This window comes from Maylandia zebra, linkage group LG15 (genome assembly GCF_041146795.1).
Source record: "Maylandia zebra isolate NMK-2024a linkage group LG15, Mzebra_GT3a, whole genome shotgun sequence".
Lineage (NCBI taxonomy): Eukaryota > Metazoa > Chordata > Actinopteri > Cichliformes > Cichlidae > Maylandia > Maylandia zebra.
This window is the reverse complement of record NC_135181.1, coordinates 34,820,637-34,834,975: the sequence shown is the minus strand read 5'-3', so window position 1 is coordinate 34,834,975 and position 14,339 is coordinate 34,820,637. Positions and strand designations below refer to the sequence as shown.

Below are 14,339 nucleotides of genomic sequence, written 5' to 3'. Positions count from 1 at the left end.
ACCTACAACTGGTTGCTCTCGTGTTTACATTTTTAAACTCTAGCTGTGCTGCCTGATGTGTCTTTAAAGCCTGCTGCCAAATGCATGTAGTTCTTCGAGTGTAAATAGGACCTTAGGTGAGCTTACTAGAAATAGTTTTAAATGTATTTATTATAATTTATTGTATTTATGACACTGACACAATCAATGTGATCTCGTGAAATTCAAATCATTTCAAACCTTGACTTAAATGAAAAATTTATTTTGTTGTGCTAAAAAATGTTGAACGAAATACACAACTAGCCACTTTATTAGGTACACCTTCATGGTACAGGGTTGGACCCTTGTTTGCCTTCAGGTCTCTTTAATTCTTCATGCCTTGATTCCACAGTGTGCTTGAATCATTCCTCCGAGACTTTGATCCATTTTTGACATGATAGCGTCACATCAGAAGCTCTATATTTGTAAGCTGTAGATCCATGATGTGGATCTCCTGTTCCAGAGACACAATTCTCCCTTTCAAACCTTTTTTTTCTCCCCCAAATTTCTATTTTGTTAAGCTTGTCCAAACTTTCGCTGTTTGTAGGGTCCACTGTGCTCTTTTGCTCTTGTAGAGCATCTGTTTGATGTGCGTTCAGAGATGCTCTTCTGCAAACTGGGACGCTCTCCCCCAGACATGGCATCAACGAGAATAGCAGCTCCCTGGATTTTGCTGTTTTCAGATCGTTCTCTGTAAACCTTAGAGATGTTTGTGCAGGAAAATCGCAGCAGATCAGCAGTTTTCAAACACTCAGACCAGGCTCACATGATGTCAAGAGTCACATAAGTCACCATTCTTCCTGTGATGCTCAGTTTGAACTTCAATAGCTTGTCTTGACCATGTCTGCATGCTTCCATGTGATTGGCTGACTAGATAACTGGTGTACCTAACAAAGTGGATAACATGGCTAACTAACAGTTTTAAAACATATTGCTGGAATCATATTTAAAACTAACTTTAAAGTTTTCATTTTCATTCAGAAAATAGTTTGTTTTACTCTGCAGTTTCTCAGAGATTAGATGATCTGTAGGTATTCGCCGCCTTCATATCTTCAGCCTCTTTCTGAAACATTTTGATTTCTCTGGAATGATGAGATAAGTTTTTGTGCTCTTAAGCACACTATATATATTCCTCCAAATCCAGCTCTGCAACCCCACCAACAAAAGAACAGAAAACAAAAATCTCTCGGCTTATTGTTGCTGAAACAATACAGAAAGCGTCCGAGAATACTTACAGGTCGCTGGCAGTGGACGAGTTGCGGGACATAGTTTTGGGCGAAAGGTCGAAGTCTGAGTCAGAGCGATAGAGGAAGGACTCGCGGCGCTGACTGTGGGGAAAGTTGGCCTGAAGTACCAGACCAGAACCCGGGCTAGTCTGAGAGTCCAGTGGACTGCGACCCACCGACAGGCCATTCTCCACATCAAAACTACAGAGAAAAGAAAGAGAAGAGAGAAAAAATTAATAAGTATTCTGTTGTTCCTACCCACAAGCTAGCATCACAGCCTGATTTTTAATGAAATAATTCTGTTGCTTTCATTTATTTTATTTACATTTTTGGCGTGATTAAAATTGCATGCAGTGACTCAGAGGTCAGGTTAATACCTCTATTAGTATTAGCTGCTATTAACTGCTATAATTGTTGGCTACTTACTATAATATAATATTGAGCATAAAACCTAGCCAGAATAACAAAGAAATGCATAGTTCCTACTGTAGGAAAAAAGCACAAGAAATATATGAGAACATGAGACAGGCAGCAAAGATTTCACATATAAATCTCAGACAAACACAAATATTGTGATGCACAGCACTAACAGTTTCTGCAGCAGCTGCTGATCTGCATGTAGAGACAGAAAGGATAAGACCGTGGTGAGACTGGGTACAATTGCACCTCTATGGAACAGCTAAAGTTGAAAGTACAGTGCAGAGGGCTGCAAATCCAAATCAATTTCCCAAAGTGCCCCCAAATCATCATAATGGAATCTCTGACAGCAGACACAAAGGAGCTACAATTATAAAGTGACACAAGAACGGGGTTCATGCGGACTACCTGAAAATTATAGTAATACAATGCACAGGATGCCACTTTTATTGGCAGCACAATGGGAAAAAAATGTATTCAGATAGAGTGTCTCCTCTGAGTTTAAACAGGTGACCTTGTGATTACTGCTTTCACAATCTAGCACACACTCACGCACATCTTTCCCCTTCACCATCTCTGTTTGACGTCAACACTGGCACGTTGCCTCGGTGCAACGACAGCCAATAACCCACCCCGCCGCTCGCGCTCTTGCCCGTCATAGCAGCGACATCGAAATATGCCCCCAAGTGTTCAACAAAGAGTTGCTGAAAATAACCACACAGTATTTTTTTTTCCATATTTGCAAAATTTTGATTTTTTTATTGGTATGATAAAAGTGGGATTATGTCAATTCCAGAAAAGCCTCTGTCAGCAAACAGCAGCACAGCTGCAAATGATCAGATTGAATTCTTCTCAATTGCAGGTTTCACTATGACAGTAAATTCCCTTTCCCTCCTAATGCCTTTGAACCAAACCACACTTTTTTGTAACACGCTGTCCAAGCAAGAGCCAGCACGGCGCTGCAACCATTGTGGGCAGAGAGGAAGTGGAGGAGAACTCGACTTTGAGTGTTGTCTGGGGGAGTCAAAGCTTATCAGCTCGGAAATTCATCTTTTTCTGCTGATCTCTGCACTATTTGAAGCTCACCGTGAGCCAGCGTCCTCTCGGCTAAACCTCTTTCCTTCTAAGGAATTCACCTGACTGAGACCTCGGAGCTCCATTATGCGGCCGCTGCATGGGTACGATTAACAGACCGTTTTTATCAATTAGATACATTCTCATTCATGCAAACTCCCCCTTTCATAACAGCTGAAAACAGAGCACCAGTCGAGCAATGGAAGCTTGCTCCTGTGTCTATTTTTAGTGCAGCCTGCCTCCAGCGCTCCAGCAATAATATTGCGTGATAAATGAAAGATGGCCATTAAGCAATCGATGCTGAATGAAATGGGCCCAGTTCATAGAAACAGTGAGATACAGCGAGATCAGGAGGGGTTGGGGGAGGTGGGGGTGGTGATGAGGAGGGCTGTATCCAGCACAGTGATGTGCTCAGCACCTTGCATCTGATTGGTGCAATTTCCCGGAGGGTGGGTTGGTGGGGGTGATATGCAGCAGCAGGGCTTACCTCAATGATGCCACCCCACCACTACACCTCGTTCAGCCCCACTCTACACACCTCCTCCACCCCCGGCTCGGTGTAATCGGCCGTGACGAGGCTCCATCAGAGGAGACCGGTGACGTCAGAAGCTAAAAATAGACCTGGCTGACAGGAAATAGGGGAACTGGGAGACTTGTGATGGTGCTTACGTAGATGCACCCCCACCCCCCCACCCCCCATCCCAATGCAGGGTGCAGATGATTTCACCCGTCCGCATGAATATATTTATGAAGGATGATATTTTAAATTCTACTAGGTGAATCCTAGTAGCCATACAGCTCTTTTCATTCCAATCGTACAGTCTGTGTTTTCTTTTTAGATATCGGCGTGAGCAAGTACGATGGCATTCAAGCACATTTCTCAAGGACATCGTGCAGGTGACACGGCAATTCGTAGCATACGTTTAAACTGTTGCTAAATTTCATTATGAGCAAGAGTCTTTTCTAAACCAGACCAGAGGATCCCACATTTAGAATTTCATGCAATACAATATTTTTGTTGAAATGTACAAGAAAATGACAAGTTTATTTGTGTTCACATCAAATTTTCCATAATGTTTAGGGGTAAATGACAAAGGCTAGATACAGATGTTTTTTTAACAAACACTCCTTAAAGTGGACTTGATGAATTTATATGAAGATAACTGCACAGCAAGACCTAAAATATGACAAATCAAGTGTGAAAGAGAATTTTGATGTGGCATAAAATAAAAACAAAATACAAAAAAATCTATACAAAGTTTTTCAGCAGCAGCAGCTCACTTCAGAAGGCTTCTGATAGTGAGACAACTCCCCCTACTGAGGAACAAGAAGTACTGCAATGGCCATTGTTTTTGTGGTATGCACAGCAGACAAGTTATGGTTTAAAATAAAAGAATCCTAATACTCAACTCATATCTCATCTCTTGCATCCTGATCCAGGTACAATGCATCTGGATCTATCTGAATTTTGTAAAACACTCTCCACGCAAGAGACTGGCGACCTGTTCAGAACTGCTCTCCCTATGACAGCTGGAACAGGCTCCAGCTATCTCTTGCTTCTCTGAATTGGAAAAGCAGGAAAGAAAATGGATAGATGGACCCGACTCCCAGTAATCTGGCAGTTTCTGTGTCTTCTGTAACACAGTTTTAATACAGTGTGGTTATACTTCCTTCCATCACCAGTAAAGCAGAGTGGTATTCACCAGATTTGACCATGATACATCTTAAATGCACTTACATGTGCTGTTACGCTGAGCTGTGTTAGACTTGTGACCTTTACCCTATGACAGTTGTGATAGTCACCAGCACTCCCGAGGAAGCGGACGGATGGATGTTAGAGTTAAGTTAAACAGCTCAGTCCTGGAAGTGCTTTTTAAGTTTTTTAAGGTGAATAGTAGAATTTGTTAATATTACATAAATGACGTATTTGTAAAAATGCAGAAAATGTAGAAAGCGTCCCTTTTTTCACTGCACCACAGCTACTGTTAACAAGTGAATGGGCATCCACCCTTTAAACAGAATGACAGGCAGACATTCAGCCAGGCACACTGGCGTCTTGTTCAGTTACAGCGTACATAACACGCTGACCTTGGTCTGTCCCCTGACTCGAGCATTGTTCTTCCTTTCTCTGACGTACATTATGGGTCCCTTTTCTGTCCTTAACTGTGTTTTTGACTGAACTTTTCTCACACACAAACACATCCCTTGACACCCACATCCTAAGCTCTGCTTTTGTTCCCAGGATGTTTAGTTTTTCCCCTTATCACTATATCAAAGAAGGGGGAAAAAATATTTTGTCTGTAAACTAAATTAAAAAGAACTGCTTTTCTGGTTTTATGATCAGTTATTCTTTTGCTAGAAAAGTGAAGCTATGTCAGGCATTTTCAGATTCATGTTTCCCAATTGTGAGGATTTGCTGAGTTTTGTAATTCTAAATTAAATATTTTGGTTTTAAATTGTTTAAAAAATAATTTAGTGCATTTGTGTCCTTAATCTTGGAGCAACTTTTGAGTCTAAGTACAGATATACTCTGTATAAGTGGACCTTGAGCAAAAAGTTTAAAACCTGTCCGTATGCCATGAAATGAGATGCAGAACTGATTCCAGTTATTGTTCGTTTGTTGTTGTTGTTGCTTGTGATGTGCTCATGGGAAACCAGGCTGAGGGATTTCAGAAAACATTCTGTTGTGTGTGTGAGAGTGACCAGAGTCCAGATGTTATTTGATGGCTGAATGACACAGAGCCGGGGGTTGGAGGTAAAAACACATACTTGCACACACACCCTCCCTCCTGTTTTCTTCCCTTGTAGCGTGGGAATTGGCCAAGGGGCCTCAAACATCACACCAGGAAGGAGACAAGAGGTGAGGGGGAGAGGAGGAAAACAGACCAGGGAATAATTTATACCACTGAGGCTCAGTCTTAGCAAATAGTGAGTTTTCTCCAAGGCTCAGGTTAGCATTAGAGTACAGTGTGTCTTCTCGTTGCATTATGTCACTAAGAAAGGAAAGACAGAGAAGCGTGTCTGTGTGACAGTCCAGGGAGTAAAGAGGGTTTGTTTGCTTTACACCTCAAGCCTATTGTATATTTGATCTGAACACAGCAGAAAAACAGCCTGCTTCCCTTCGTCCAGCAGCCTGCCAAACAGATCTTTCCTCTCACTGTCACTCTGTGCAGTTTGCACGCTCTGTGCGTGTGCGAACGTCATCACGACAGCAAGGCAGGGCACGGGAAGAACAAGCAGCGAAAGTATTTGTGCAAACCCAGATTTGAGCATTGCAAAAAGAAAGGAGGCCCTGTGTTCAAACTCTTCTCGCGCACAAACTGTGAATTCTAGTGAGTTAATGATAAACATGCTGCGCTACATTAGGGAGCAGAACATCATTTTCTGTGCTGATAAAAATGTGCTTTTTTTTCCTGAAAGAAAAATACATTACCCACACATGGGCAACAAGCAAAACACGCTAGATATCTTCCAGTTGTTCGTGATATCACCGGTGCTTTTCTTAGCCCTCCATTATCTTGCGAGGGCGTAGCAATCCTGTGAGAGTCACAGGATCGCACAAGGTGATCTTGGAAGTGATCTCCATTTATTCTGACAATAACAAATGAAATAGAAACAACAGCTTCAGGCTCATCTCCCACAGGGGAACAGTCCAAAAGAGTTAATCAGTGTGTGGAGCTAGCAGCAGGTTTAGAGTGGTCGCTGAATGGACACTTTTCACTCTTAGATCTCTATATGATTTGCCTCAGCATGCACAGTGTTTACAACTTACATACAGGACATAAACAGAATGTATTAAAATCAATAATGGTGTATAAATCAAATTAAGCTTTCCAAACTCCCAAATTTCTGTTGTTTCTAACAGTAAATGCACTGAATAAATAAATGTGGCGTTCCAATTAAGCATCCTGGAGCTAAACTGAAACCCCAAACTGCAATCAGTTACAGCACTGCCCGCTCACAGTTTCCAGAGAGCAGAAAAGGTGATTTTAATGAGTGGAATTTCTTCTCTACTTATACTGGTCACACGCTGTACAGTAAAATATCACTTTACACTTTACGGCAAGCATATTGTACCATCAGTGGAAACCCTAACAACCCTAACAAATCTATCAGCTCCTCTCTTTTATAAAACTGCACTGGAGCCGCACCTTCCTTAAGAGCCAGTTGCTCTTTCCATTCACCTGACCAGCCAGCCACTGCGGATCGCTGTCCAAACAGAGCACGCACTCTGCGTCCAACATCAACATCTGATCTCAGAGCAGCTCGTGTCTCTCTAAATATAGCCAAGGGGAGGAGAAGGTTGCTGAGAGTCAAACCAGCTGCTGTATTTATTATTTTTCTGTCACCTCTGACCTACAGGCAGAGGAAGGACTCTTGTCTCTGAAAACAGCAGAGCTCTGTTTTAATTGCTGTCACGAGAAACAAAGGAAGGAAGAAAGCGAGAGAAAAATTGGTGTCTGGGGCTGTGTGCATAAATTTAAAAAAAAGAAAAAAGTGTGACACAGTGTTTTGTGAAATCTGTTTGCAGCCAGTACAATGGTGCAGCTATTAACCACTACTGCAACACATCTCACACACATGAATCATCTTATAACATAAACCTAATGCACACATACTGACATAAAACACTCCAATCAGACCATCAGAATAAGAACTAATAGCATTTTTTGTCCTAGGATCACACTCTTTCATCCACATTTGAAAAGCTGAAACTCTGAACGCTTGAACCTCATTTTAATAAAAGATAATTTTGTAAAAGTGTGTGCCGTCTAACGTAACAGTAAGAAATTTGGCTTTTTTTTTTTTACAGACTTTTTACTGGTGTGGAGCTGAAGAGGTTAAAATTTTGGAGTTCAGGGTGCCTCAAAGGTTGATTCGCTCCTCCGGACGGGTATTGATCATGGAGGTCTATGTGCAGTGATTATCTCTGTCCATCCAGCCAGGCTGAAATCCATACAGTGGCTGATCAGCATTAACATCATTAGAAACTGGTTAGGTGGGTAACACACTAGGCCAGAATGACCCAGAGCTCCACACACACACACACACACACACACACACACACACACACACACACACACACACACACACACACACACACACACACACACACAAAGGCAGTGTGTGATTACAGCCCCAGCGGTAGAGATCCAGATTTGGCTCCAGCATCGACCTGAAAATCGAACAGCCTTAAATCACACTGGTGCGCAACCGGACAGGCTGGTTTGGGGCACGAACAGACACGCATCCGTCTTTGCCCAGCAACAAGCTGTGCTGGGTGCCCCTTTAATCAAGTTCATACGCCAGTAATTGGCGCCTTTCAGTATACAGTGATTGAGTCCAGTGGTGAGGCAGGAGCATGCAACTTCCTCCTCTAATTAGCCAAGGGCAGCCCGGGAGCAGCCAATCACATCTCTGATCAGCAGGACACAACAAGATGGAGACAGCACAGAGAGAGTGTTTTTTCTAACCCTTTGTTTCCCGTGAGGGTGGAGAATCACACTTAGTAAATTTAACAGCTATGAATACTACATACTGTAGTAATGCATTAAAAGGACAAATAAAAAGAGAGCAAAATCTACTTACTATGTATTTATTGATGAGACATGCACTCATGCAATATACTCAATTGGAACAGGCAAGATACTGACCTTTCCAAGTGTATGAGGTGCCAGTCACAACATTACCTGTTCATGTTAACGCCATGTCTGTTGCCACCACTGAGGGCTACAGACTCACAATCCAGGCCTGTTGTAGTTTTTCATTAAATGATCCCAGTGCATTCAAACACATGGATTAGTTTATTTCTTAGGCTTAACAGGGACCCTAAGTTCAGGCACTGGTGTTGTTAGACAGAAGGTCTTATATTCCCATATTTTACTTATATTTTGCATGCATATCTTTGGCACAAATACAGTCCTAGATGATATCCGTTCCCCTACATATTCAACGTCTTTGTTAAACTTCCACAAAGCAAAAAACAAGAGACAAGCAGACTCTGAGTCACTTTTCCTCTATGTTAGTATTTCTTTCTTTACCTTATTGTTCCAGTTGTCTTGCAACTCCACTTCCCAAAAAAGGTTGCGTCATCTTTTTTCATATAGCTCGATTATTATTTAATTTTACCTGTCAAGCCAACTGAAGTGCGATCTCCGGGCTTTCCCTACCTGGCCTCCCGCTGTGTAGGCGGAGCCCTCAAGTCTATGTAGGTGATGGAGTTCACCTGTGACAAACTGAGCAGAAGCAGGCTGCATGTGGACACCTTAATTCCTCATTCGTTAAAAGTCCGGTCAACCAAACTATTGTCTACTGCGAGAAAACAATTGGACAGCGCCGCTTTGTTGAGTGTTTGCCTGGCTCTGAGTTGATCATCATTCCTGGAATCACACAGATGTCAGGATAACACTCAGTCCACTATTCTAGTAGTGATATTCAACATGAGTACACACACACACACACACACACACACACACACACACACACACACACACACACACAGTCACACTTGACTGCTGACGTCAGTTGTGGTTTCATAGCTGTCGCTGCAATGCCGATCGACCAGCATGCAGGCCTGCAATTATTCCCAGCCCAACGCTCCTCTCACTGCAGTTTTGTTTTCCACCAAACACAAAGGATGCTATGAAACACGCTAAAGAGAAACCAGCTGGCCCGAGCTTGCAGACACGGTGGGATTTCTGTCGACACGTGTTTGTTGTAGGAACGTAGAGGAGCGACTCTGGGGACTCTGAGTCGAGGCGTCCCGCGGTTCAGCGAGCTGAGCCATCATCTGTGAACTGGAAATGATTTGGGATCATGTCCAGGGAGCAGCCATCAATATTTCCTGTCCTCACATCAGGGCACATCCTTTGTCACAAAACGGGAGATTAATGATGGAGCCTGTTATATTTGTCTTGAAGGTGCTAAATAAACCTCTATGTAAGACAAGAACCAACTGGAGAGGAGAACTTGTAAAGATGTATGGCATCATCGTTGTGTCACATACGAAAAGCTACATCTGGATGACAGATTGAGTGAATTCAGACACAAGATCAGAAGACTAAAGCACCAACTGGGAGGGGGTCAAATGTCAGTGCCGATAAACATTTATAGGGTCCACTGAAAGCCTTACATATAGATAGGCCATGTTTGCCAACCAACTATTATCACAAGACCAAAGTTCCAGTACAATATCTAACTTAGTTACATAATTACAATAAACTAGAGAGCTTCAAAAAGGCCTGAAAGCTCAGGTAAAAACTCTTTGAAAAGTAAGTAACTTTAAAAATAAAATAAAATAAATTATTCAATTTTCTTGCCACCTCCGTCTAAGTGGAAAGCTGGCTGAAATACCCTCTCTGCTTTGTAGCACATCCAGGTCCTCGGGGAAATACTTAACCAGAACAATATATGCCATTTTACGCTTTTTGGAAGAGTAGTTACTATTGTTGAGATTTGTAAAACCCACCAAACCCATACAGTTTAAAGAAACCCTGCAAAAATAGAGCCAACAGAGCAGATATACATATCAGTGTGATATGGCAAACACGGGCTGAGATATGCCTGTGACAAGCATGAGTTATACAGATGGAGCTGGTGCAGGTGAGTAAAGCCTAAGCAGCTGCAGGGGCATAATGAGAGCACTGATACTGTCAGCTGATACTCACTGCTGACTCATTCTCACTGTGAGCACAACTCCACAACTGCAACAGCTAACATTACTCTCTATTTACATTATGTGGGAATACATACTGGCAGCTCACGGTGACCTGTGACCATACGGGGAGCGAGCTGTGCATCGCTTTTCCGTGTGTTGACATGGCCTGGGGCCCATGGCACCGGCCAAGCTGCTGCAACGCCACCAAAGGTCAGCTCTCATTGCTGAACTACTGGGAGGGGACAGGCAGAAAGCACGAAAAGTCACACGACACCTTTTCTGAGACGATGCTGCTGTTTGATTCCACGTCTGATTTTGATTATTATTATTTTTCTTTGTGAATAAAAAAATAAATAAATCACACGACGGATGTTGATAAAATGTTTCTTTTAAATGAGCTAACTGGTCATCATGTTTAAGTCGATAAATATGTTTTACGTGTGAATCTAATGAGAGTACTTTTGGAGACGTCTTGCGTTTTTCAACTCTTACCACCTGCAGCTAGGACACAATAAAAAGATATCAGCTCAGTTTTACTACTTACAAATGACTGCCTGTGAGGTCAGTGGTTTGGCATTTGATTTTCTGGAACATCTACACGTGAATCTGATAGTAGATGCTCATATTTAGAAACATTACAGGTAACACTGTGGTCTGGCATTTTACAACAACAAGGGAACCCGTCTGCAGGGCAATGCAACAGTCGGCATTGTAGTACGGATCTGACTTTGTGAGGCAGCACTATAAAGTATGTCGCTTTACAAGCAGCAAAGACCATTTCACTGTCATCTTCATGCAAACACCAAACACTTCCGAGCCCATCCACTGAAACCTGTCTGCTCTCACCTTCAACAGAGATCGCACTGAAATTCACTGAAAAACTAAAAAAACAATTCCATCTGTTTACATGTAAAAAATCTCTCTCTCTCTCTCTCTCTCTCTCTCTCTCTCTCTCTCTCTATATATATATATATATATATATATATATATATATATATATCTCTCTCTCTCTCTCTCTCTATATATATATATATATATATATATATATATATATATATATATATATATATATATATATATATATATATATCTATATATCTCTCTCTCTATATATATATATATATATATATATATATATATATATATATATATATAGATATATAGATATAAATATATATATAAATCTTAATCTGCTTAATGTGCAGTTTTAATTTGTGCAAACATTTGCAACATTAGCCATAATTTCACAATTTAGTCATTAAAAATGTGTCATGCAATTCATATCATTTTTTAAGGGTAAAAATGCTGATGAGGTACAAGTCTCAAAAACTCACAAGAGCACATGTACCAAATATGATATTCTTGGCTTTAAAGGGTTAAAATATACATTTATGATTAAATCAGGACAATATAACATCTAGCAAGATTTCCAAGATTTTGATTTTTTATTTTAATTATATTCTGATTACAGCTACAACATAATGTAAGATGTAGCTTTTTTTAAATTTTATTTAATTTAAATAAATGACTGAAAATGACCATATTGGTCAAAATGCTTACTTTGACAAGGCTGCAACCTAAAAGTAAGAAAGAAGTCATGATGTCTATTTTACTTTTTGCCACCACAGGCCTTACAGTCTCCTTCATTAAAAAACAAACAAACAAAAAAACTTTATTGGAATTTAAATTGTCAGTGACAAACGGGGGCTTGGTATTGAACTCTAGTATTGAAGTCACAATGCAGAATTACCACTAAAATACTTTTATCAGTTCCTAAGGCTCTCAGTGGTTTGGCCCCTCAGTACACCTCCTGTTTGCTTACTGTTCACAGTCCGGTCATCCCCCTCAGTTCATCAGCTGCAGATCTTTGAACTGTTCCCAGAATCAGATCTAAGTGAGCTGAAGGTGCTTTTAGTCACTGTGGTGCTGTTCTTTGGAACAAGCTCCCAGCTGATCAATTAAATTGTGCATCAAAAGCATTAAATAAATCTATTTTTATCTACGCAGTCCTACAGTAAATAGGAGCTTTTTCTTTTGTTCATTATATTTTGTTTCCTTTTAGGAACTGTAAATGTGTTTTTACTGGTCCTCATTTAGTTTGCATGTAATGAAATGTGCTATATAAATAAAATTTCCACTGCCACAAGATACACTTAAAAAATTGTACTATGCCTGCTCAGTTCTTAAAGACAACCTTGCGAACATGCTGTGGTTGAAGAACAGAAGCAGACACTGAGAAAATATTCAAGCCCAGAACAAAAAGATATTCAGGCTGCCAAAAACAGCAAATCTTTACACTGGAGAAACTGAAAAGAGGCGACAAATAATAATAATAAAAAAGTCGCTTGCATGTGGACTATTTTTTAACTGAAAAATTATCGCATCATTAGTCTATAGAAACAAAATTTTTAAACTAAACAATTAATCAGACAAATATTTTATTAAATATTAATCAATAACTAAAATGTTGTTCCGGGTCCAAGTATTTCCCACAATACTTACAGTCAAGTACTATATACAGTACTAATAGTATGTGTACAGTACAGGTCAGAACAAGAAAAGACAAGACGTAACGCGGTGCTATGAGTCGTCGCGCAGCGTCAGTGTCAGTGGGGAAAAAAAAAAAAATCAGGACATAATTAGAAGGGAGGTGAGTGATACATCGTCACTGACGCTTTTCCACTCTCAGCAAACTCCCCCTTAATCATAACCCTAAAGGCAAAAGCTAAATATTTGCACTCTCTGAAGACTCTCTGTAAAAGTACTACTAAAAGTAGTAGGTTTCCCTGTTAAACAGATTTGGCAGATTACACTCCACGTTGAGCTCTCCTTTATGCGGTTCATCCATCAGGCCTATAAATACGTCCAGCTCAGCATTCATTAGGTATCTGCCTTTGAAGGTTTTTTGTTTTTATTGGTGGGTTGACATTATAAAATCACTTTGATCCCCCTCCCTGTCAAACACGGCTTATGTCGTCATTACTTTTCTGGAAGGTCAGCTGCAGAATTAGTCATATTTCCTTCTGTGCTCTTAAAGCAGCGGACACTTTCAGGTATACTCATACGTGTTGTAACACATGAGGATGTGTCAACTATACAGAGTTGTTTTTTATGTCATATAGAGATGTCGTTACATATTTCTGTATCTACAACTTCTACATCCATTCATCCAGATTCTGCACATTCAGGCGTCAGCTGTTCCTTCTTCAATCATCTTAAAAAAAACTTCTGTTTTGTAAAATCACTACAAATATGGACAATGGTCATACTCTAAACAGTCAGTATTTAAAGTATCAGAGGAAACGAGCTGAGGTGGTCAAGCAGCGGGTTAAGCTGAAATTCATGTATAAATGACGACTATTTAAGACGCACACACACAGATTTACAAGAAACTGATTCATAAATTCCAAAGATCTCATCAGTCCATCTGACTCACCATTAGAATTGCAAACCGCACAGACAAACTCTGATGACTTTGTCATTGTGAGCTAAAAGCCACTGTGTGATTGCATATTTTCCACTCATATGCACATGTCACTCTCTATTCCGTTAATGTCCTGGAATAAAATGATTTGGATCCAGGAGATGAAGAACATTTTTGCACAGTGTGAACATCAGGGGCTTGTTTGGATGTAAAGATACTGTGCTTGTTAAATAACAATATCAAAGTATTCATTGTATGTTGCTTTAAAGGGAAACTAACACACGTACTGAGAGTGCAGCTTGATGATATGAACACTAAAAGAAAACACGATGTAAATGCCACATACTGGAGGATACACCGCTTTGAATTTCATTCTAATTTCTCTAACCTAAATAGACATAAATACACATAAAATAATATGATGCATTAATGCTATTTTAGGTTAAAAAATGCTCTAGTTCTTCATTATGTTGCGGGGGCCAAGTTACAGTTAAACCCATAACTTTAGTTATTTTAAGTTAAT

General features: G+C 40.4%; 1 protein-coding gene across 11 annotated transcripts in view; it reads right to left on the bottom strand.

Annotated features, from left to right (window-relative positions):
- LOC101486556 (3',5'-cyclic-AMP phosphodiesterase 4C) overlaps window positions 1–14,339 on the bottom strand; it is a 107,782-nt gene that overhangs the window by 20,408 nt on the left and 73,035 nt on the right. For 7 of the 11 annotated variants that reach the window (XM_004564807.6, XM_076874335.1, XM_004564809.6 and 4 more), the window contains one exon: window positions 1,254–1,445. In XM_004564807.6, coding sequence (XP_004564864.3) covers window positions 1,254–1,445 — 192 coding nt within the window. Of the gene's footprint in view, window positions 1–1,253; window positions 1,446–8,776; window positions 9,150–14,339 lie in introns of those variants that run through there. The other 4 variants (XM_004564811.6, XM_004564814.6, XM_004564813.6 and 1 more) reach the window with 4 other exon arrangements.